Source organism: Ornithorhynchus anatinus, chromosome X5 (genome assembly GCF_004115215.2).
Source record: "Ornithorhynchus anatinus isolate Pmale09 chromosome X5, mOrnAna1.pri.v4, whole genome shotgun sequence".
Classification (NCBI taxonomy): Eukaryota; Metazoa; Chordata; class Mammalia; order Monotremata; family Ornithorhynchidae; genus Ornithorhynchus; species Ornithorhynchus anatinus.
The window spans coordinates 32,925,557-32,948,436 of record NC_041753.1 but is presented as its reverse complement, the minus strand read 5'-3'; the positions used below and the strand labels follow the sequence as shown (position 1 = coordinate 32,948,436).

The window sequence follows — 22,880 nt, the reverse complement described above, 5'->3', positions numbered from 1 at the left end:
TCTACCCCAGTGCTTTGAACAGTGCTTCGCACACAATAAGTGCCTAACAAATACCCCAATTCTTCTTTTTATTATTATTCTATTGCCTCTGGGCAGATTTGCCAGGTTAGAGACTAAGGACTGCCTGATTGCAAATGAAACACATGAGTGATGTTGCTGCTAAGAAGGTAAACCTCTCACGAAGTTATATTCGGCACTGGTGTCTGAGTGTCTGTACAATGGGGATTCAATATCTGTTCATTCAGAAGTATTTATTGAGCACTTACTATGTGCAGGGCACTGTACTAAGTGCTTGGAATGTACAATTCGGCAACAGAGACAATCCCTGCCCAATAACGGGCTCACTGTCTAAACGGGAAAGACAGACAACAAAGCAAAACAAAACAAGACAACATCATCAAGATAAATAGAATCAAGGAGATATACACCTCATTAACAAAATAAATAGGGTAATAAATAATATATACAAATGAGCACAGTGCTGAGGGGAAGGAGGGAGGAGCAGAGGGAAAGGGAGGGCTCAGTCTGGGAAGGCCTCCTGAAGGAGGTGAGCTCTCATCTCCCCCCTACCTAGAGTGGAAGCCCCATATGGGATAGTGACTGTGTCCGACCTGATTGTGAATTATGAAATGACAGCAGGGGACCTGCGATCGCCGCCTTGGAGGGAAGGAAGGGACGCTGAGCCCTCCGGCCAAAATCGAGGCAAGGACCCAGGCTACCCTCCCCGCCCCCCGAAAGAAGCAGAACTCACTAAGGAGTTAACGTGTCAACAATCCCCCATCAATGACTAAGGACTTGATAGCGTGGCTCGCCCATTCACTCCTGCAGATGCTTTAATGATTCGCTAGTGGCAGCTGAGAATTTGTGGATTCCCCCAGCTGGGAGTTGCGGAGTCATCCCTTCTCCCCGATGAGCTGGCCACTTACTTCATCAACAAAATGGACACTATTAGGCGTGCTCTCCTGAAAATATCCCCTGCCCTTCTCCAGTCCCTCCCCTCTCTTGCCCCTTCTTCAACTCTCCCATCTTTCCCAGCAGTATGTCTAGAGGAAATCTTCTTCTCCTTCTCCTTCTCTCAAAATCCACCCCCTCCACCTGCTCATCCCACCCCATTCCTTCACACCTCATCAAAACACATGACTCCTCCCTTTTTCCCTCCTTAACTGCCATCTTCAGCTGTTCATTCTCCAATGGCTTCTTCCCTACTGCTTTTAAACATGCCCCTATCTCCCCTTTCCTAAAAAAAAACTCTCCCTTGACCCCACGGGTCCCTCCAGTTGTCACCCCTTCTCCCTCTTACCATTCCTCTCCAACCTCCTTGACTGAGCTGTCTACACCCGCTGTCTCAAGTTCCTCTCCTCCAATTCTCTCCTTGATTCCCACCAATCTGGCTTCCATCCCCTTCACTCCACAGAAACCGCCCTCTCAAAGGTCACCAGTGATCTCCTTGCCAAATCCAGTGACCTCTATTCCACCCTAATCCTCCTCAACCTCTCAGCTGCCTTTGATGCTGTCGACCACCCTCTTCTCCTAGGAACATTATCCAACTTAGGCTTCACTGACAGTGTCCTCTCCTGGTTCTCCTCCTATCTCTCTGGCCACTCATTCCCAGTCTCTTTCACGGGCTCCTCTTCTGCCTTTCAATCCCTATCTGGGGGGGCCCTCAAGGTTCAGTCCTGGGGCCCCTTCTATTCTCCATCTTCACCCACTCCCTTGGATAATTCATTTGTTCACACAACTTCAGCTACCACCTCTATGCTGATGATACCCAAATCTACATGTCCAGCCCTGATCTCTCTCCCTCTCTGCAATCTCGCATTTCCTCCTGCCTTCAAGACATCTCTATTTGGATGTCCTCCTGTCCCCTCATACGTAATATGGCTAAAACTGAAATTCTTATCTTCCCACCCGAACCCAGTTGTCCCACTCACTTTCCCATCACCACCATCCTTCCTGTGTCACAAGCCTGTAGCCTTGGCATTATCCTTGACTCCTCTCTCTCATTCAGCCCACATATTCAAACCATCACTAAATCTTGTCAATTCTACCTTCACAACATCGCTAAAATCCACCCCTTCCTCTCCATCCAAACTGCTACCACAGTAATGCAAGCACTTCTCCTATCCAGCCTTGATTATTGAATCAGCCTCCTTGCTGACCTCTCTGCCTCCTGACTCTCCCCACTCCAGTCCATACTCCACTCTGCTGCCCGGATCATCTTCCTTCAAAAATGTTCAGACCACATTTCCCCACTCCTCAAGAAATTCCAGCAGGTGCCCATCCAATTCCATATCAAACAAAAACTCCTCACCTTCAAAGCAGTCCATCACCTTGCTCTCTCCTACCTCACCTCACTACTCTCCTAATACAACCCAGCCTGAACGCTTCGTTCCTATAATGCTAACCTTCTCACTGTACCTCCATCTTGTCTATCTTGACGCCGACCTCTCCCCCACATCCTACCTCTGGCCTGGAATGCCCTCCCTCCTCATATCAGACAGATAATAGATCTCCCCCACTTCAAAGTCTTATTGAAGGCACACCTCCTTCAAGAAGCCTTCCCTGACTAAGCTCTCCTCTCCTCTTCTCCCACTCCCTTCTGCATCACCCTGACTTGCTCCTTTCATTCATTCATTCATTCATTCAATAGTATTTATTGAGCGCTTACTATGTGCAGAGCACTGTACTAAGCGCTTGGAATGAACAAGTCGGCAACAGATAGAGACAGTCCCTGCCGTTTGACGGGCTTACAGTCTAATCAGGGAATTACAGTCTAATTCATCCTCCCTCCCATCCCCACAGCATATCTTTATATCTCTATGTATGTATGTATATGTGTATTAACGTCTGTCTCTCCCTCTAGGCTGTGAGCTCATTGTTGACAGGGAATGTGTCTGTTGTATTTACTCTCCCAAATGTTTAGTACAATGCTTGGCACACAGTTAATGCTCAGTAAATATGATTGAATAAATGAATAGTGTCTGTGAGCTGTCCTTCATCAAGTAGTCTAGTTTCACTCAGTGCCAAGAGATGGACTCCATATCTGGCTAGTTCACAAACACTGAGCTCTGTCCTTATTTGGGGACACCGGTTTGTTCCATGATGCAATGATCCTTTCCTTTCTATTCATTAATTTTCTATCTGTTATTGCACTGCAAGATTAAAGAGAATCAGATACAGCCTTCTAGTGAGACAGACAATATGCAGGGCACCTTTTCTAGCCCTTTCTCCACCTGGGTGAGCAGTATGTTCCTAAACAGGGATGCTCAGTTACTTATGGTTTCACTAAACACCACTGTTGCCTCTTCGGCAATCAAACTACTGACATTGCTGGTCACCTACGTGCATAGAATTTTTGTTTTTTGTTTGGAGGAACATTGGGGGTTTTCCAGTACTGATGATGGAACGGACTGACCCATCCACAACCTCATTTTGTTCTCCAGGATCCAACAGCAACATCCCAAGACAGTTGGCCAGAGAGCAACTCTATCTTTCCCCTTCTACATTGGACACTGCTGTGTTTTCAATAGCTTCACATATCACTGTAGAATGTATCACTCACTTCTGCCATTGGAACCATTGGAATCTTAGCTATTTACCAGAAGAAAGACCATCACCTCAACAATTTAGGTGGTGGGAGAGGAAGAAAACAAAATAAAAACAAATACAAGAGGCTCATTTCTCTCCACCTTTTTGCTGGCAGTACAACTGATGCATTAAGAAAATTGCATCCAAACCATCATGCTGCTAAATAAAACCCCCTGGAGAATGAAGACAAGTGAAAGAAGCCCTTCTGAAACATGGAGCTCGGCTGCAAGTATCAGCTTGAATTAGTATTGGTGTCTTTTCAGAGAAACTGTCGATAAAGCTCCATCAAGACTGTGGGTATGGCAAGGAGAGACCAGCAAGACTGGTTTGATATAAATGACTAAGATTTTTAAAAAACCCATCAAAACTACTAGCAGCAAAGCAAGAAATGCATCGACAACGCCTTGCAGCTCCTTATGACTGTAAAAAGAAGAGGTTGACAAACGCTTGCAACAGGACAGGTGGATTAAGCTCAGAAATACGCATAGTCAGTGGAAGGATGCCGCAAGCTGAAAAGATCCAGGGATATCCTGATAGTCACCAAGCTCAAGACTATGACTCATTATTAAAGAAGCTACATAGCCCCATCCTCTGAACCTCTGGATGACTGAAGAGTGCAGATGACTACACCCTTGCCACGACAAAGATAACTTTTCCTAGATGGCAAAAATATCAAGCAAACTCCTGAACATGCCCTCCACCACTGAAGAGGAGGTCCTTTGAAGCCTAGAAAACTGGCAAAAATACAGAGGTCTAACGCTAGCTTTGACTTTTAAAAAAGCAACTTCCACAGTCAAAACCATGAAAAATAGTCAAGCACCTGGATCTGATGGCATTCTTTTAGAAATCGAAAGTCAAGAGGGGGGCTAAGACTTAAACAACCACAAAGCCTAGTCCTCAAAGAAATGTAACAGTGTGAATGAAGCAGTGTGGTCTTGTGGAAAGAGCATGAGACTTGGAGGCTGATGAACTGGGTTGTATTCCGGCTTTGCCACTTGTCTGCTGTGTGACCTTGGGCAAGTGGTTTAACTTCTCTGGACCTCATTGTCTTGTCTTATGCTGTCGAGTCATCTGTGAGCAACTCCACGGACAAAGCTCTCCCAGAATGGCCCACCTCCATCTGCTATCGTTTGGGTAGTGAATCAATATAATTTTCTTGGTAAAAATATGGAAGTGGTTTACCATTGCTTTCTTCCACACAGTAAACTTGAGTCTTTTCCCTTAACTCTCTCCTAAGCCACTGCTGCCTAGCACAGGTGAGTTTTGACTTGTAGCAGATTGCCTTCCACTTGCTAGCCACTGTCCAAGCTAGAGATGGAATGGGAATGCCTCTGCTTGACTCTCCCCATATAATTGAAACTGGTAGAGCACTGGAAACTCTTCAGGTGCTATCCTGAGAGGGTGGGCCTCAGTTACCTCATCTATAAAATGGGGATTAAGACAGGGATCTCCAAGTGGGACATGGACTGTGTCCAACCCGGCTAGCTCGTGTCTACCCTAGTGCTTAGTACAGTGTCTGGCACATTTTAAGTGCTTAACAAATACCATAAAAAAAGACTTCAGGGAGGCCACCATGATCACCAGTTTCAGGGAAGAGGAGGGATCTGACTGTGGAAATTAATGGGGCTTTCCATCATCAAGATTCTAGCTAGATTCCTCCTGTACTATCTACTGAAGAAAAGTCAGTCAACCAGTCATATTTACTGAGCACTTACTGTGTGCAGAGCATTGTACTAAGCCCTTGAGAGAGTACAGTGTAACAATACAACAGACACATTCTTTGCCCACTCGGAGCTGACAGTCTAGAGGATAGCGTTAAACCATGCACTAATCACAATTTTGGGTCCAGACCAAAACCCACCATAGAAGATATGATCTTTGCAGCACAAGAAAGGAAAAATTCAGAGAGCAACAGCAATCTGTACTGTTTTCACAAACCATACAAAGGCATTTCACCCCATCAATCGACCGGAAGCTCTGGAAAGTGCTAAGCAAAATTCAGCTGTCCTGAGAAATTCACTAAGCTCCTGAAGCTACTCTATGGAGGAATAGTCCATCGAGTCTGAGTTAAAGGTGCCCTATCCAATCATTTCCCCATCGCTGTCTCAGAAGGAAGCAGGGTTGGTTGGAGGGCTCACTCTTGTTTAAACTACTCTATCTAATAATGCTTGTGGTTCCATGGAATCTGGAAGTTGGAGTCAGAATGTGATTTTGATCCATTGAGAAAATCTTCCAACTCAACAGGCTATGAGCATCATCAAAAGTCTTCGAGGCAGGCACCCAGGAAATGTCATTTGCTAATGTCAGTATTGCTGGGGCACAAACAGAAGACACGTGGATGATTAATGAATCACTTTTCAGAGTGAAATGGCCAAGCAAGCAAGCACAATTTGGGGCCACAAAGAACTTAATGCTGTCATTGAATTCTGGGTGGTTTTTTTTTTTGGCTTGTGTGGCAATTTATTAAGTCTTTGGCTTCTTAAGCCCCAGGGCAAATACAGTATATTTCACTAAAGTGATCTACCAATTCTGTTGTATTGTACTCTCCCAAGTGCTTAGTACAGTGCTCTGTGCACAGTAAGCATCCAATAAATACCATAGGTCAAATGATTATTGATTTGGTTACCAGACCAAGCTCAACTCATTCTCCTTGGCTATTGACTACCTCCAGAGGAAGAGACACTCTTTTCTTCAGCTATTCCTGAGGCGGGCCACTTTCTCCTCTTCTCTCAGCTCTTGCAAGGTGCTAGGCCGGTCTGTAGAAATCAGTGTCCTGCTCCACAAGGAGTTAGGGTCAGTACCTGAACATTGATCCATAAGTTCAGGACAGAAGAAGGGAGCTGTTGTTGGGAGAGGGTGGAGAATCCTGCAATAACTGCATGGCCTGAGCTATCATACAATGACAGCTGAATGAACGCTGGACTACAGGGTAGAAGGGCACTCCCGCTCTTAAATTGGCTGGGAAACAATATTAGGGATGTGGGTCAGGCTATGAAGGGACACAGAGCAGCCCCAATGGGTTAGACTTGACCCAGGACCTCATAAGAGACCAAGGAACTTTCTGACCTGGGAATTTGGCATTCTATATGGAACTCTCAGTACATTTTCCAATGTGAATCAGATAGCACTTGAATTCCCTGGGCATGCCCAGTGCTCATCTGGCAGGCCAGAGGCTCTTCCCTCTACACTGTAAGCTCCTCAAGGGTGGGGATCATGTTTACCAACTCTGTTATAGTGTACTTTTCCAAGCGTTTAGTACAGTGTTCTGCACACAGTAAGCACTCAATAAATACCACTGATTGAGTGATTCCAGTTTGAGGAGGATTAGGACAGATCCCCTCAGCTCCCTCTAAACCAACCTGGTTTCTAGAAATATCTTTCAAGCCCCTTTACCTAGTCCTCCCACCTGCCTCCCCAGAACACCAAATGATGTCGGCTCCCTTAAGAATAGTGGATTTTTTTCAGCCTTACCATATGTCAAGCACCATACTAAATGCTGGGAGAGGTACAAGATAATCAGATTGGGCACAGTCCCTAAGTAGGCTAACAGATACTGAATTCTCATTTTGCAGATGAGGAAATTGAGGCACTGACAAGCAAAGTACTTTGTCCAAGATTACACAGCAGGCAAGTAGGGGAGCTAGCATTAAAACTCAGGTCATCTGATGCCCAGGCCCATGCTCTTTCCAGTAGGCCATACTGCTTTTCTCCTGTCCTCACCCCTTTCCGGGGATGGGAAGAGAGGAAAGTGATTTGGATTAGGGTTGGAGCATTCAAAATGAGAATTTAATCCAGTTCAACTGGTCCATAGGCAGTGGAAATGCTATTTTTCCCCCTAAAGTGGAAGAGAAAGTGCTGATAGATCCATGGAATATTATTGGATTTTCAAATCAATCGAACAGCTAGAAGGGCGTTTTAGTCAGAATTGGATGATTTTGATTTGAATAAATGCATCACTCAAGAAAGAAGCATTCTATTTTAGTACACTTAGAAATAATAAATAACTAATTGATCAGAATCCAGACTTTCCAGATTCACAATGGGGCTCTTTCTATGGATAAAAGTAGAGATCACATCTTTGTCATGTTAGGAGAACTCCACTTTGTCCTTTCTAGACTTCAAACTCCATAGGAGTTTTATCAACGTAGAGCCCAAGAATAATCATCCTGACATTTGGAGAAGCGGAGTGGCAGAGCTGACATTAGAACCCAGCCCCTCTGACTCCCAGGCCCGTGTTCTTGACTGATGATCTTACCCCTGGCCTAATGGAAAGAGCATGGACCCGGGTATCAGAAGACCCAGGTTCTAATTCCAGTTTGGCCACTTGATGATGATGATGATGATGATGGTATTTGTTAAGCACTTACTATGTGTCAAGCAGTCAGTCAATCATATTTATTGAGTACTTACTCTGTGCAGAGCACTGTATTAAGCGCTTGGGAAAGTACACTATAACACTATAACAGATACATTCCCTGCCCACAATGAAATTACAGTCTAGAGCAGGGATGGAGTGTTGTAAATGCTGGGGTATTCGTTCATTCATTCATTCAACTGTGTTTATTTAGCACTTACTGGGTGTACAGTACTGTACTAAGCGCTTGGGAGAGTACAATATAACAATAAACAGATACATTCCCTGCCCACAGTGAGCTTACACAAGCTAATTATGTTTGACACAGGCCATGCCCCACATGGGGCTCACAGTCTTAATCCCCATTTTACAGATGAGGCAACTGAAGCACAGAAAAGTGAAATGACCTGCCCAAGGTCACACAGCAGACAAGTGGCAGCGCCGGGATTAGAAGTCAGGTCCTTCTGACTCCCAGGCCCGGGCTCTATCCATTAGGCCATGCTGCTTTGCTTGCCTTCGGTAGGTCTTTGGTTAAATTAGTTAACTTCTCTGTGCCTCAGTTTTTTCATCTGTAAAATAGGGATTCAATACCTGTTCTCCCACTTATTTAGACTGTGAGCCCCATGTGTGATAAGGACTGTGTCTGACCTGATTATCTTATATCTACCACAGTGCTTAGTACAGGATTTGGAATGTTGTAAGTGCATTACAAACACCCCAATTATTTTTATCATTATTATTATTATTGTTCCTGTCTCTAAAGCAAAAGCACTTCGTTTCCATCACTGATGATTATACCCCACCATTGACAAATAGCAACCAGCAAAGATTTTTTTTAAAAGGTATCTGAATAGACTTATTGCAATGTTACCAGGAGGAGAAGTGTGGCCTAGTGGAAAGAGCATGGGCCTGGGAATCAGACAACCTGGTTCTAATCCAGGCTCTGCCACCTGCCTGCTGTGTGGCCTTGGGCAAGTAACTTAACTTCTCTGTGCCTCAGTTACCTCATCTACAAAATGGGGATTCAATACCTGTTCCCTTTCCTACTGAAACTGGGATCCCTGTGTGAGACAGGGACTTGATTATCTTGTGTCTCTCCCAGTGCTTAGAGCAGTACTTGGAACATAGTAATCGATCGATCGTATTTATGGAGTACTTACTGTGGGGAGACCCCTGTACTAAGCACTTGGGAAAGTATAACATAACAGAGTTGGTAAATACGTTGCCTGCCCACAATGAGCTTACAATGTGGGGCAGGGGAAGGCGCAGACATTAGTAGCAGCGTGGCTCAGTGGAAAGAGCACGGGCTTTGGAGACAGAAGTCATGGGTTTGAATCCCAGCTCTGCCACTTGTCAGCTGGGTGACTGTGGGCAAGTCACTTAACTTCTCTGTGCCTCAGTTACCTCATCTGTAAAATGGGGATGAAGACTGTGAGCCCCACGTGGGACAACCTGATTCCCCTGTGTCTACCCCAGCGCTTAGAACAGTGCTGTGCACATAGTAAGCGCTTAACAAATACCAACATTATTATCATTATTATTATTAGTATAAATAAATGCATTGTGGATATGTACATAAATGCTGCGGAGCTGAGGGAGAGGTGAATAAAGGGTGCAAGTCCAAGCATAAGGGTGACAGAGAAGGAAGTGGGAGAAGAGTAAGTGCTTAACATGTGTGTAAATGCCACAATCAATTACCAAACTCTGACAAGCTAATCACTTCCAGATGTGTGGTTGAGTCTTGGATCAGCTTTGGTTTTCCATGTTTTCTAGTATGAAAGGGGTACTTTCATCTTCAATTGCCAGATAGCTTGACACTTCCTTTCAGGCCCACAGGTTTAGACTGTGCAGCAGAATTTGCCCTGTTCTAGATCTCCCAGGAAGATATTTGTAAGAGTTCAAAGTTGCAAGGTAGGGTAATAAATTCAACCAGTTGATGAATTCAACAAACAGCACGATTTAAAAATACCACTCACGTGATGTTTGGCCAAGACCAGGGCAGATCGCATTTCCAAACATGGTTAAACAGCAGGGTACAATTTTCCTCAAACACAAAATTCCCATTCTTGAAACTCATCATGTGCTGGGTAAGCTGAACACTACCATTCTCTATTTATTTCTTAGAGCTCAACATTATTCAGGTCAGAAAGCAAGATTTGGGCTTTGTGGGGAGGAATGTAAGTTCATTATTCTTGTTCTGTGTTCTGTTGTATAATGGGAACATACATTTCAATATGTTTGAAGTAGCATTCCATAGGGTAAGCATAGCTACAGCTGCACTCAAACTGGGGGGTTGCAAGCTGCCAGTGTCACTACTCTGTGGGGTTAGGAGGTCACCCATTCCTTGGAACGGAGAACTGAAAAGGATTTTGAACATTTTGGCAAAAGGCAAGCTATAATTTGCATCTGGAATAGTGATTCATGGTTGAAAGATAGGTCTTTGGGATAATAACAGCAGTAATAGGAGAGAATATGAAAAGAACAGAAAAAAATAAATGCCTCAGATTTACACAAGGAGGGTAGTTTCTGTACCAGAGTTGTTCTATCCTTTTAAAATGATCTAGGGGAAGCTAACCTGCCTCAAATTCTTTGAGACTTTAATGGGATTTTGGTGGGAAGTAAGAGGATCTAGATGGGATTTCCTGGGCTCTCTCCAAACCAACAAACTTCTGAAAGGGTTGGAAGGCCCAAGGGTGCACGAACAACCCTGTGAAACTAGACTCAGGGACAACTGGTGCATCTGGGACATCTGTGGCATGCAGTCAGTGTCCCCTATTTCTGACACTGATCACAGACTGCCCCCATGGTCTCCCTCTCCCCCCAACCGCCATCCTGCTGCACCCTCCAGATGCCCTCTTCTCTTTGCATCAAGGAAATGCAATTAGTGCACTGGATGTTGTCCAGGTGCACAGTATGTTAAAAAACAGTGGTGTTTGGGAGAGGGTGCAGCTGCATGACCTAAATTCCCTCCTCTTTCCCTTGATTAAGGAAGCCCACTTGGGCCTGAAACTAACTGGCCTAATGGCCAATCTGGGGTGGAAACACTAGACCACCTGACCTGTCCAGTCCTAGCACAAATATGGCCCATTTGCTAGCCATTACTACACTTTCATGCCTGGCATGCAATTTTAAATGAATACTTACTTGGCATCTGGCTCACCCCCTAACTAGTATCTCTTGTGCAGTTTTTTCTGTGAGGACTAACAAGCATTCTAACTTCATGAGGAAAGTCAGTGGCATCCTATCCCTCATCTTTACTGTGAAGTGGCTTGACTGGAATCTATAGGGATTTGAACAGCAACTCTGAATTGGGACTTGTTTTATGAAAAGGTCACCATTTGGTAAATTTCAACTGGACAGAGATGGGAGATGCGACAACATTTGACTCCTAGTTTTCTTCCAGCTCTTCATTGGGTTCAGTGTGGCCTTGAAAAGGAGCATTCTCACCATCTCTGGGTTGAACCAAGAGTGACTTAAGTCAGCCCTGGGAATCTCTATTCTGGTGGGTGTTCCTCAGATTTCTAAGGAGATTTGGCTCAAGACAAAAATATTCATTCAATAGTATTTATTGAGCGCTTACTATGTGCAGAGCACTGTACTAAGCACTTGGAATGAACAAAAAATATGGAAGGCAGGATTTGGGGGCAGGCGGGGAATAGAGATCAGCTCAAAAGCAAAGAGGAAAGTGGCAAGGGTGATGAAGATGAGACAATTCCAACCAGGTTTCTCTGGTGGTGGCTCTTCATACTAGAAGCAGGCCATTTGATGATCCTTTCCTTTGTTTCCAGTTGGTCAGTCAGTCAGTCAGTCAATCGTATTCTGTTGTATTGCTGTCTCCCAAGTGCTTAGTACAGTGTTCTGCACGTAGTAAGAGCTCAATAAATGCTATTGATTGATTCAAAACACCATTAAAAAAAGAGAATGCTCCATGTGCTTTGGCTTAGTGGAAGGAGCATGGACTTGGGAGTCGGAGGTCATGGGTTCTAATCCTGGCTCCACCATTTGTCAGCTGTGTGACTTTGGGCATGCCACTTAACTTCTTTCTGCCTCAGTTACTTCATCTGTAAAATGGGGATTAAGACTGCGAGCCCCACATTGGACAATCTGATTACCTTGTATCTACCCCACTGCCTAGAACAGTGCTTGGCACATAGTAAGTGCTTAACAAATACCATTAGTATTATTATTATTTTAATTTTAAAAAGTGAACAACGGAAGCTGAGTTGAAATTTGCCTTTGGAAATAAAAAAAAAGTTGATGTGTTATCTTTGTTTTGGTCCTTTTTTATGGCAATCGAAGAGGAAGATCTACCTTCCTAAGTGATGGAGTTGCCATCGGGAATGGTGGATGAAAGTTGGTCCTCGAAACCTCAGCACTTTCCCATAAAAGACAGATAAACAGCCTGACCAATAACAGACATACTTCCCAAATGGCACACTTGGCTTTTTTTTTTAGCTCAGAACTCCATTGTAAATGAAGGGAAGAGGGATTTTGGAAAAGATTATTTACTAGAAACTGGATTTCTAAAATTCCAGACTTACAGGGTCCTTCAAGAGATCATCTGATTCAGCTCCCTGCCTCTACACAGAGAATGGTTTGATTGGCTGAGAGCTTAATGACCCTAGATACTCTGATAACACCATGAGCAGAAGTACGAGTGGGTAGAGAATAGGAGTGATTCATCTTGACCTTGTGCCACCACTGGGATCTAGGCTCCTAGAAATGAACATAGCCATCTTTTGATTATCCACAGGAATGGGGAACAGGGAGAGCATGGATAATCAAGCAATGATCCCAAATCCTAATGATCAAAATTCAGATAATCCCCAAACCTCGATTTATCTACAAAGCTCAATCTCCTCCCCCCACCAAACCTTAAATAGCAAAATGGATGTGCTAGAGTTTCATATTATTTTATTTCTTCTGTGACTCTCACCCCATCCTGGGAAAGATTTATGGCCCTGTAATGGTTCCAGAGAAGGAGAAAGAGATGGAGGAGGAAGAGGAAAAGCAAAGTTCAGGCATAATCTGGAAATGAAGTAAACTCAAGGGATAATTTTATAAACCAAAATCCAATTAAAGAGGCAGAACTGGAAAATGGTTGTCCAGGAATTATTAATAACTACACTTAACCATGGGGCTATTGGGAATAGTAATCAATTGTGTACATTTACATTCATCAGTCAAGCAGTAGCATTTATTGAGTACTCGCCGTGTATGGAACACTGTACTAAGCACTTGGGAGTGTAACAGAGCTGGTAGATACATTCCCTGCCCATAATGAGATTACAGTCTAAAGGAAAAATGGGTAGAGGACAGGAACCACTCAGCAGATCATCTACCCCTTCTGCCACTACTGCCACCTAGGTGATCATGTGGTGTACTTGAAATTTAGAGAGAATACTCAGTGGTTGATGGACTTTATAAACAACCAAGGTAATTAATTATGGATTTATTTGCTCCTTACCTCTACCAAACAGATTTGCAGACATAGTCCCTCCCCCACAGGGGGCTCACATTCTTAATGGTAAGGAGAGATGGGTATGGATACAGTTTTCCCATTTTACAGATGAGGAATCTGAGATACAGAGATTAAGTGATTTGCCCAAGGACACACAGCAGGCCAGTGGCAGAGCTAGGATTAGAACTCAGGCCTCTTGACTCCAGTCTTGTGCTTTTTCCATTAGACCATGCTGCTCCCCATAAAACAATTTATACAATGCTTTTATTTTCCCAAATGGTTTCATATTATCTTATTGATGTGAGAGAACCTCCACATATTCATTTTCAAATTCATTTTCCTATAAATGCATCAAACCTCAAACAATTATTTTCTTTCTAGCTTTTTCTAAATGAGCAGGATGATTCCTTTTTATGTCCCTCACAGGAATGCTGTGTGGATTGGTGAGATCATATCTGCAAAATGTCCACAAAGCACTAGGCAAATACAAGACACTGTGGTTGATTTTCTGGTTGTTTTCTAAAGTTGCCTTTCATTCCTCAGTGTTTTCAACTTTTGTCTTTCTGTTACTCCATGGTTGCTTTCCTTCAGAGGGAGTGAATTGAATCTATAAACACTTGGTACCTTCACTTATCCAATGGGGGTAGGGGAGCTTGAGATGAAGATGAGATAAACTGGAGCCTGGAGGTGCCATAAAAGATGAGACTTTAAGAAAAGAGGAGGTTTAAAGTAAATTCCCCCCAAATTAGTTCTTTTTACTTTTGTTTATTAAGATGAACCCTCTTCATAAAGAAGAGGAAAAAAATCTTCCTTGGATCAGACCCCATTCATGGGCTACACAGGCCATTGGTTTGTTTCTCTCTCTCTTCATGTCTCCCCATGGCTGAGGAGCAAAAGAAAGGAGATAAAACAAAACTGGTCTAATATGCTTCTGTTGAGTAGATTTGGCACAAGAAATTTGCACTTTAGGGTAAAAGAGGATAATCTGTGGATGTCAGTGATCCATAATTTATTTATTTATATTAATGTCTGTCTCCCCCTCTGTAAGCTCGCTATGGGCAGGGAATGTGTCTGCTATATTGGTGTGTTGTACTCTCCCAAGAGCTTAGTACAGTGCCTTGCACGCAGTATGTATTCAATAAAAAAGATTGATTAAGTCTTCTCATGCCAACCTACTCCCTGTGTCCTGTTCTTGTCTCTCAGGCCAACACCCCCTTGCTCACACCCTTCCTTCTATCCGGAACTTCCTTCCTCTTCATATTCGGCAGACCACTACAGGAGTACCCATTTTCCCCTTCAGTGGCTACTTCAATACATCCTAGGTACTTGGGTGCGCTCACCCTCCCTTGCCCCCTGTGACACTTAGGTTTATATCTTAAACTCTGTTCCTTCCCTTTACCTGTAATTCATTTTAGTGCCTATCTCCCCTGCTCAGTTATATGCTCCCTGAGGGCAGAAATCCTGTCAGCTAACTTTATTGTACTTTTCCAAGTGCTTAAAAATAATAATAATAATATTGGTATTAGTTAAGCGCTTACTATGTGCCAAGCACTGTTCTAAGCGCTGGGGTAGATACAGGATAATCAGGTTGTCCCATGTGAGGCTCACAGTCTTAATCCCCATTTTACAGATGAAGTAACTAAGGCACTGAGAAGTGAAATGACTTGCTCAAAGTCACACAGCTGACAGGTGGTGGAGCCAGTAATGGAACCCATGACCTCTGACTCTTAAGCCCGGAGTCTTTCCACTGAGCCACGCTTAACACAGTGCTCTGTACTGTGTAAGTGCTCAATAAATACCTCTGATTGATTGATTCATTAATTAACCAAAACCGGGTGTTTTTCCTGGGCCCATCCTACTATGCCACTTCTCATAAGAATTCCAGAACCGGAAGGTAACTCAGTACTGTATGGTTTAACCTCCCATCTCCTGTTATTAGGTGACTGCTCAGACTCTTCAGGACAATATCATCCAGGGTAGATTCCTCAATCTTCCTCACCCTAAGCCCCTACCCTGGAGGCTCCAACCCTGGAAGCCTACCCTTGGCCTTCTTCTGGCTTGAGAAAAATAATCTGGTTACTCTACAGTTATGACATTTCTTTTTGGCCTTCGGAAATGTTAAATGTATCTCAAGTAGGAACACTCTCTGAAGAAGCCTGAATCCCCGAGGGCTGCTAGCCACTGCAGGAGTGGAGGGTGGATGAGGGAAGAGTGTAAATTTTCTAATCTTTTGAGCATGGACTGGGGCTGAAAGGAAACAAAAGGAGGGCTCTGTGACCTTGGGAAAGTTACTTCACTTCTCTGAGTCTCGGTTACCTCATCTGTAAAATGGGAATTAAGACTGCGAGCCCCATGTAAGACATGGACTCTGTCCAACCTGATTAGCTTGTATCTACCCCAGCACTTAGTACAGTGCCTGGCACATAGTAAGTGACAAGCCAAAGCCCCAAAAAAAACCTAAGAAAAAGAGAGGGAATTATCATACTGGTCTGAGTCATCTCACCAGACAGTTCTTATCTAATTGTTGATGTAATTTTTATTGTTTAATTGTTGACTCTGTTGAATGGTCTCCTAAATTGTGACCTCCTTGTAGGTGTTGTCTTTTATTCCATTTTCCCCTATACTTTACCCACCACTTAGTATCTACACTGTAGGCCCTCAAATCAGTGATATTAACAGTGATGGTGAGGGTGGTAATGGGCATGATGTCAGTTACGGTAGCAAGGTTTGAGTTCTTTTTTTAAGTAGAAGCATTCAGCTGGGGCTAGGGCCTCAAGAGGTATAGAGGTCTCAGTTGGGAGCAGGGAAGGCCCCTCAGAGATTTAGGAACCTAGGGACAGAGTGAGGAAGGTGAAGAGACTGCTCACTCTAAGAGGAAATTCAGACAGCCTTTGGACAGGAGGGTTGAGAAGTAGCGTGGCTCAGTGGAAAGAGCATGCGCTTGGGCATCAGAGATCAGGGGTTTGAATCCCGGCTCTGCCACTTGTCAGCTGACTGTGGGCAAGTCAAATAACTTCTCTGTGCCTCAGTTACCTCATCTGTAAAATGGGGATTAAGACTGTGAGCCTCATGAGGGACAACCTGATTACCCTCCATCTACCCCAGCGCTTAGAACAGTGCTCTGTACATAGTAAGCGCTTAACAAATACCAACATTATTATTGTTATTATTATTATTATTGAGTCTGGGCTGGGTGTCTGGGCGCAGTCAGGAGAGTGGTCCACAGGAGCAGAAAGAAGCAACATGGCCTAGTGGATAGAGCACAGGCCTGTGAGTCAGAAGGATCTGGGTTCTCCTCGTGGCTCGGCCACTTGTCTGCTGTGGGACATTGGGCAAGTCACTTCACTTCTCTGTGCCTCAGTTAACACATCTGTAAAATGGGGTTTTAGATTGTGAGCCCCAAGTGGGACATGGACTTTATCCAACCTGATTATCTTGTACCTACCCCAGGCCTTAGTACACTGCCTAGCACATAGTAAAGCACTTAACAAATACCATTAAAACCCCCCTCAAAACCCTGGCAGGGACTGAAGAAAGGAAAGGGTTGCCTGCTATTTTGGTCAGTGTCACCTCATTACTTCCTGCAGTTGTCCAGCATTTTGAGCTTTATAATCTTAGTCAGAGCAGAGCAACTCCCAATCAGGGACCCAGAGGAATTTATGTGTCAACTCATGACTATTTAGAACACCTGGGTGGAGTAAATGGAAATACCCATTTCACAGATGAGGAAACCAAGCCCAGAATGTTTGAGGGATTTGCCCACCATCCACCAGGAATTTCCCTGCCTTTATCCTTGCCCCAAGGTGTGTGAAGAACATTAGGGAAGGGAATGTCTGTTTGAAGCTTTTACTCACTGATCTTTAAGCCAGCTTAAATTAGGCAAAGAGTTTGTATTTCAACTCTCTGAACTCAGTCTTTACAAAATTGAACTTTGGACCCATATCAGAGCTGTTGCTAGCCTGGACTCCCTGGCTACACTGAGTTTTGTGCTTTCCACTGTGATATGCCCAGGCATAAATTTGAGGGTAGTAATAAACCTGGAGGGCCTGGAGGAATTTGCCCAGGATAAAGATTAAAGAACTATTAAGGCAAGAGCAAACTTATCTGTAACTTCTGACATGGCGAAAACCTGTCATCACCAGGGAGTCAATGTCCACTCTTGGAGCATTCCAATCTAGCTCAGAACACTACTCTAAGCACTTGGGGAGTTACAAAATGATGGTTTAGATATGGTCCCTGTCCTCAACACGTGGACAGAGCACGGGCTTGGGAGTCAGAAGGACTTGAGTTCTAATTCCAGCTTTTCCTCTTGTCTGCCATGTGACTTTGGGCAAGTCACTTAATGCCTCAGTTACCTTGTCTGTAAAATGGGGGAAGTTTCTGGTAGGGGGGAAATAGTCCCTTTACTAGGGTCTGAGCAGGCCTGCTTCTGCTTATTGACCTGGCTGCTCCTGCCTGGGCTACCAGAAAAGAAGGTGGTGAGCTGCCACTTAATGGTCCATGCCAGCTCTTTTTAATGGTATTTGTTAAGCATTTACTATTTGCCAGGCAACTGTACTAAACGCTGGGGTAGATGCCCATTGTGAGAGAGATTCTCTCTATTGCTGAATTGTACTTTCCAAGTGCTTAGTACAGTGTTCTGCACACAGTAAGCGCTCAATAATATGATTGAATATAGCAAGTAGGAGCCCTCCCTGAAGAAGCCTGAATCATCTGGTGCTGCCAGCCATTGCAGTAGTGGAGGGTGGATGAGGGAAGAGTATAACTTTTCTAATCTTTTGAGCATGGACTGGGGATGAAGGAAACAAAAGGAGGGCTTTTTGACCTTGGGAAAATCACTTCTCTGGTGGATGAGGGAGGAATATAACTTTTCTAATCTTTTGAGCATGGAGTGGGGATGAAAGGAAACAAAAGGAGGGCTTTGTGACCTTGGGAAAGTTACTTCACTTCTCTGGGCCTCAGTTACCTCATCTGTAAAATGGGAATTAAGACTGCGAGCCCCACGTAAGACATGGACTCTGTCCAACCTGATTAGCTTGTATCTACCCCAGCACTTAGTAGAGTACCTGGCACATAGTAAGTGATAAACCAAAGCCAAAAAAACCCAACCCAACAAAAGAGAGGGAATTATCATACTGGTCTGAGTCATCTCACCAGACAGTTCTTACCTAATTGCTGATATAATTTTTATTGTTTAATTTTTGACTGTGTTGAATGGTCTTTTAAATTGTGACCTCCTTGTAGGTGTTGCTTTTTATTCCATTTTTCCCTATACTTTATCCACCACTTGGTACCTACATAGTAGACCCTCAAATCAGTGACATTAACAGTGGTGGTGAGGGTGGTAATGACCATGATGTCAGTTACAGTAGCAGGTTTGAGTTCTTTTTTTAAGTAGAAGTATTCAGCTGGGGCTAGGGCCTCAAGAGGTACAGAGGTCTCAGTTGGGAACAGGGAAGGGCCCTCAGAGATTTAGGCACCTAGGGGCAGAGTGAGGAAGTTGAGGAGACTGCTTACTCTAAGAGGAAACTCAGACAGCCTTTGGACAGGAGGGTTGAGAAATTTGGGCTGGGGATTAAGACTGTGAGCCTCATGTGGGACAGGGACTGTGTCCAACTGATTAGCTTGTATCTGCTCCAGCTCTGAGTACTGTACCTGGCATATAGTAAACACTTAACAAAGCCCATAAAAGGAGCAGAAAGAAGCAGCATGGCCTAATGAATAGAGCATGGCCCTGGGAGTCAGAAGGACCTGGGTTTTCCTCCTGATTCTGCCACTTGTCTGCTGTGGCAGTCTCAGTTACCTCATCTGTAAAATGGGGTTTAAGTCTGTTTTCCCCAACTCTCCTCCCAGGATTCTCCAAAGCTCCCTGGGGACAGGACTTCCTGGTGCTTGGGACTAGAAGCTGAATTCAGGAAGTATAATAATCCTGTAGACCTGAGAACTAGATTCCTAACAAAGTTTGCCCCTCCACTCCCCTAATATGGAAGCAACCATAAAACCTACCCCACTTCTTCCCCTCCCTTACTGCAAATCCATTCTAAATACTAAAATCTGGCCATAGGCATGTCCAAACCTTTTCAATTCTGGGGCTTTGGGTGCCTGAACCAATCAACACAACCTCCAGGCGGTTTGGCTCAGGACTCTGTAGGCTGGGCCAGGAATATGTAGCATTCTTCTGAATTACAGGGACAAAATGGAGGAAGCAGTAGGGGGCAGACATGGCCACAGACCAGAAGCTCTCACAGCCACCCAAATCCTCTCCCCCTCCCACCATCCTCCCCATCTCTCAGGCACTTAAACTTGGCATTATCCTTGACTCTTCTTTCTCTTTCAATCTCCATATTCAGTCAGCCACCAGATCCCATCTGGTCTTTCTTCACAACATCTCCAGATTCCACCAACTTCCTCTCAACTCAAAGCTGGTCCACCAATTTAACAACTGAATCAGCCTCCTCGCAGGCCTCCCTGCTTCCGATTTCTCCCCTCTCCAGTCCATACTTCACTCTGCTGCTCAGATCGTTTTCCTAAAACATCGTTCTGTGCCTGTCTCCCCACACCTCAAAAACCTTCAATGGTTGCCCAAGATAGAAATCATAAAAGAAGAATAATCCAATAAATACATGATAAATGAACAGATATAGAAATGATTGCTGAGAAATCTAATGAGATGGCATGACCAGGAAGGTGTGTGTGTGTGTGAATCTTTCATGGAATGCTTTCTGGAGGAAGTAATTTTTTTAGGGGTGCTTTATGGGAGGGGAAGGCCATGGCATTTCAGAGAAGAAGGCTGGCTGGCCTTGAGAAGCAGCGTGGCTCAGTGGAAAGAGCACGGGCTTTGGAGTCAGGGCTCATGAGTTCGAATCCCAGCTCTGCCACTTGTCGGCTGTGTGACTGTGGGCAAGTCACTTAACTTCTCCGTGCCTCAGTTCCCTCATCTGTAAAATGGGGATTAAGACTGTGAGCCCCACGTGGGACAACCTGATTCCCCTATGTCTACCCCAGAGCTTAGAACAGTGCTCGGCATATAGTAAGCGCTTAACAAATACCAACATTATTATTATTATGTTTCTTCCTGTGGAGCTGGTGCTGGACAGAAGCCCACCAAACTGACAGAGAGAACAGCTGTAGGTTAGGGGAAACTTTTAAAGCTTTTCCTAGTCTGGGTTTGAGACAGGATCATTGCCCAGCCAACATTCTATTTCCAGCTCTTTCTAAAAAGGGCCTGAAAATACCTGAGATAGCAACAAGACAAGCCCTTTAGGGCTCTATGGATCAATGATGTCAATTTCCTTTTCTACAAGGCTTTGCTGAGGGGAAATGTGAACTGAAAGAGGGAACTTGCTCTCTGTCATTTTGTACGGTGACCTAGCAGTTTTCCCCTTCTAAGGACCAAACAGTTACTTGTGTTCCCTGGTCCCGTTTCTCTCCCACCATCACTGGTCTGTCTCTTTTCCTGTTTCAGCTTCAGTCATTCACCCTTTCCTTTCCCATTTCTCTCTCAGTGCCTTTGCTTAGCAGGAACTGTGTCTATCATCCATATACAGGTAAGTAATTGTCGTATTCCCTTGGGTAAATCTGTCCTAAACATTCTGCCTCTTTGGAGAAACCTGTTTCCTTTCCCTTATTCAGAGTACCCAGGAAGCAGGGATGGAATCCAGGCTTCTTGGACCCTCAGACCTCACATGTCATGTTTGCTCTCTATTTTTTCTGAATGTATTTTTCGCCCTCTTGGTCTTGTTTCCAGATTGTCGGCAAACTAATGGAGGTTGTGAGTTCGGTGCCATATCCGGTTCTTTCTGTCCCTTAGCTTAAACATGACTTCCTAGAGTGAGGTAGGAACCCACAGCCGTATATGCCAATGGCTGAAATCTGCCTTGCCTGGGTTCAGTACGTGTTTCAGGTTTACAAGTTCCAGTCGGTGAATTCATGAGCATTTAAAGGGGTTCATACTAAATGATTCAAAGCAGTCGTGGGCGACTGAAGCACCATGGACAGTTTGAAAGGAGAGTTAAGAAGAGAGAGAGACTAGGAAATTGTAACCCAACTGCGTACTCACCTCAGAAAAACAGAGTTGATACTCTCGGTCGGACTGAAGGTGGACCCATTCTTGGATTCCTGCTGGCTGGGCTGGATATCAAAACGGAAAAAGCTGTCAGTGGAGGAATGCTTATTTCTCATCATCGTAGGAACATAAGCTGTCAGACCAAGAACGAGCTCCAGTATTTCCAGCAAGTATCCTGATGAAAGGAGCAGACTTCCAGTGTTCCAGGAAATGTGTTCCTGGTGTGACTCCCAATCCTGCCAGGGGCTTTATCAGTTAATAAGTAATGTATTAATGTGCCATGAAGAAGTGATATTTTTAACCATGTTCCTTCGCAGGGGAAGTAACAATTTCTAGGTAGGTAAATTAGAACTTCAGTTACTTAAACCGACGATACTTAACTCATTTGGATATCCAGGAAATTCAACCCTTTGCCCTCAACATTTCTAGAGATTGGGTTTCTGCAAGCTTTCTGCTTCATCAAAGAGGAGTGAGGTTGGGCGACAGGTCCTGGGTCCCTTCTCGCTCAGCTTTTCGCCTCAGCAGCCACTCCCTGAAAGACCCAAGGAAATCTTGCTGGTAGCCTCCAGAGACCACTAAAGAGGCAGGAAAAGTGACAGGGCAGAGAGCTAGGTGATGACCTGACAGCAAGTTATGATTTCAGGAAGAGGTTTTGTCTCAGGAAGGTTGAGGGAATTGAGCTAACAGCCCGAGGAGTCATGCTAAATCAGGCTTTTCTCACCTTTATAGAAAAAGCGATTTAAGGGATTTGTTTTTGAAATTTCTGGTTTAAATAATTTAGTTACCCCAAATTTGCCACAGGGTCTGGCTCTTGAATTTATTCACGGTGCACAACTATCACTGACCCAACACAACTGAGTTTTAACACATGCCTGTAGCTGAATTCAAGGACAAACTGCCGGTGGATGATAGGGTGACGAATTTCACTTTGCTACCAAGCACACCAGATGTCTTTTTACATGATATCACACCCCACCCGGTGACCACGTAACCCTGTTCTTGCTCCTTACCTCTGTCACCCCGAGTTTCTTTCAACCTGCCTTGTCCTCAGCTCTTTGAAATCTCCATCCCTATGGCTTCCCAGAGTGAATGGGTCCAGCTCAGTGAGGATGAGGGCTTGGGACTGGCAGGGGAACAGGTTTGCCAAACTGCTGAGAATGATTTTTACCAACCAATGAATGAAAATGACTGATTTTTCAAACTTTTTTGCTGACAGAGCACAAGTAGTGAAGAGCTGACATTCTTGGGGGAAAGGGGCAGTGGCCGTTCCTATGAGAGTAACCAGTCAGACTCAAGACAAACTCTGTAAAAATAATTCGCAGCAGTTGACAACACTGACATCCAGGCACCTGCCTGAGAAGGTGAGGAGGCAGCAACAAATTGGTGAAGCAGAATTGGTATTGGTTGGTGGC

General features: G+C 44.4%; 1 protein-coding gene across 3 annotated transcripts in view; it reads right to left on the bottom strand.

The window, feature by feature from the left end:
• Nucleotides 1-21,652, bottom strand: part of GRAMD2B (GRAM domain containing 2B) — an 89,915-nt gene extending 68,263 nt beyond the window's left edge. For all 3 annotated transcript variants that reach the window (XM_029055925.2, XM_029055930.2, XM_029055926.2), the window contains exon 1: nucleotides 21,463-21,652. In XM_029055925.2, coding sequence (XP_028911758.1) covers nucleotides 21,463-21,587 — 125 coding nt within the window. In that variant the 5' untranslated portion in view covers nucleotides 21,588-21,652. The remainder of the gene's footprint in view (nucleotides 1-21,462) is intronic.
• Between the last annotated feature and the right edge of the window lie 1,228 nt (nucleotides 21,653-22,880).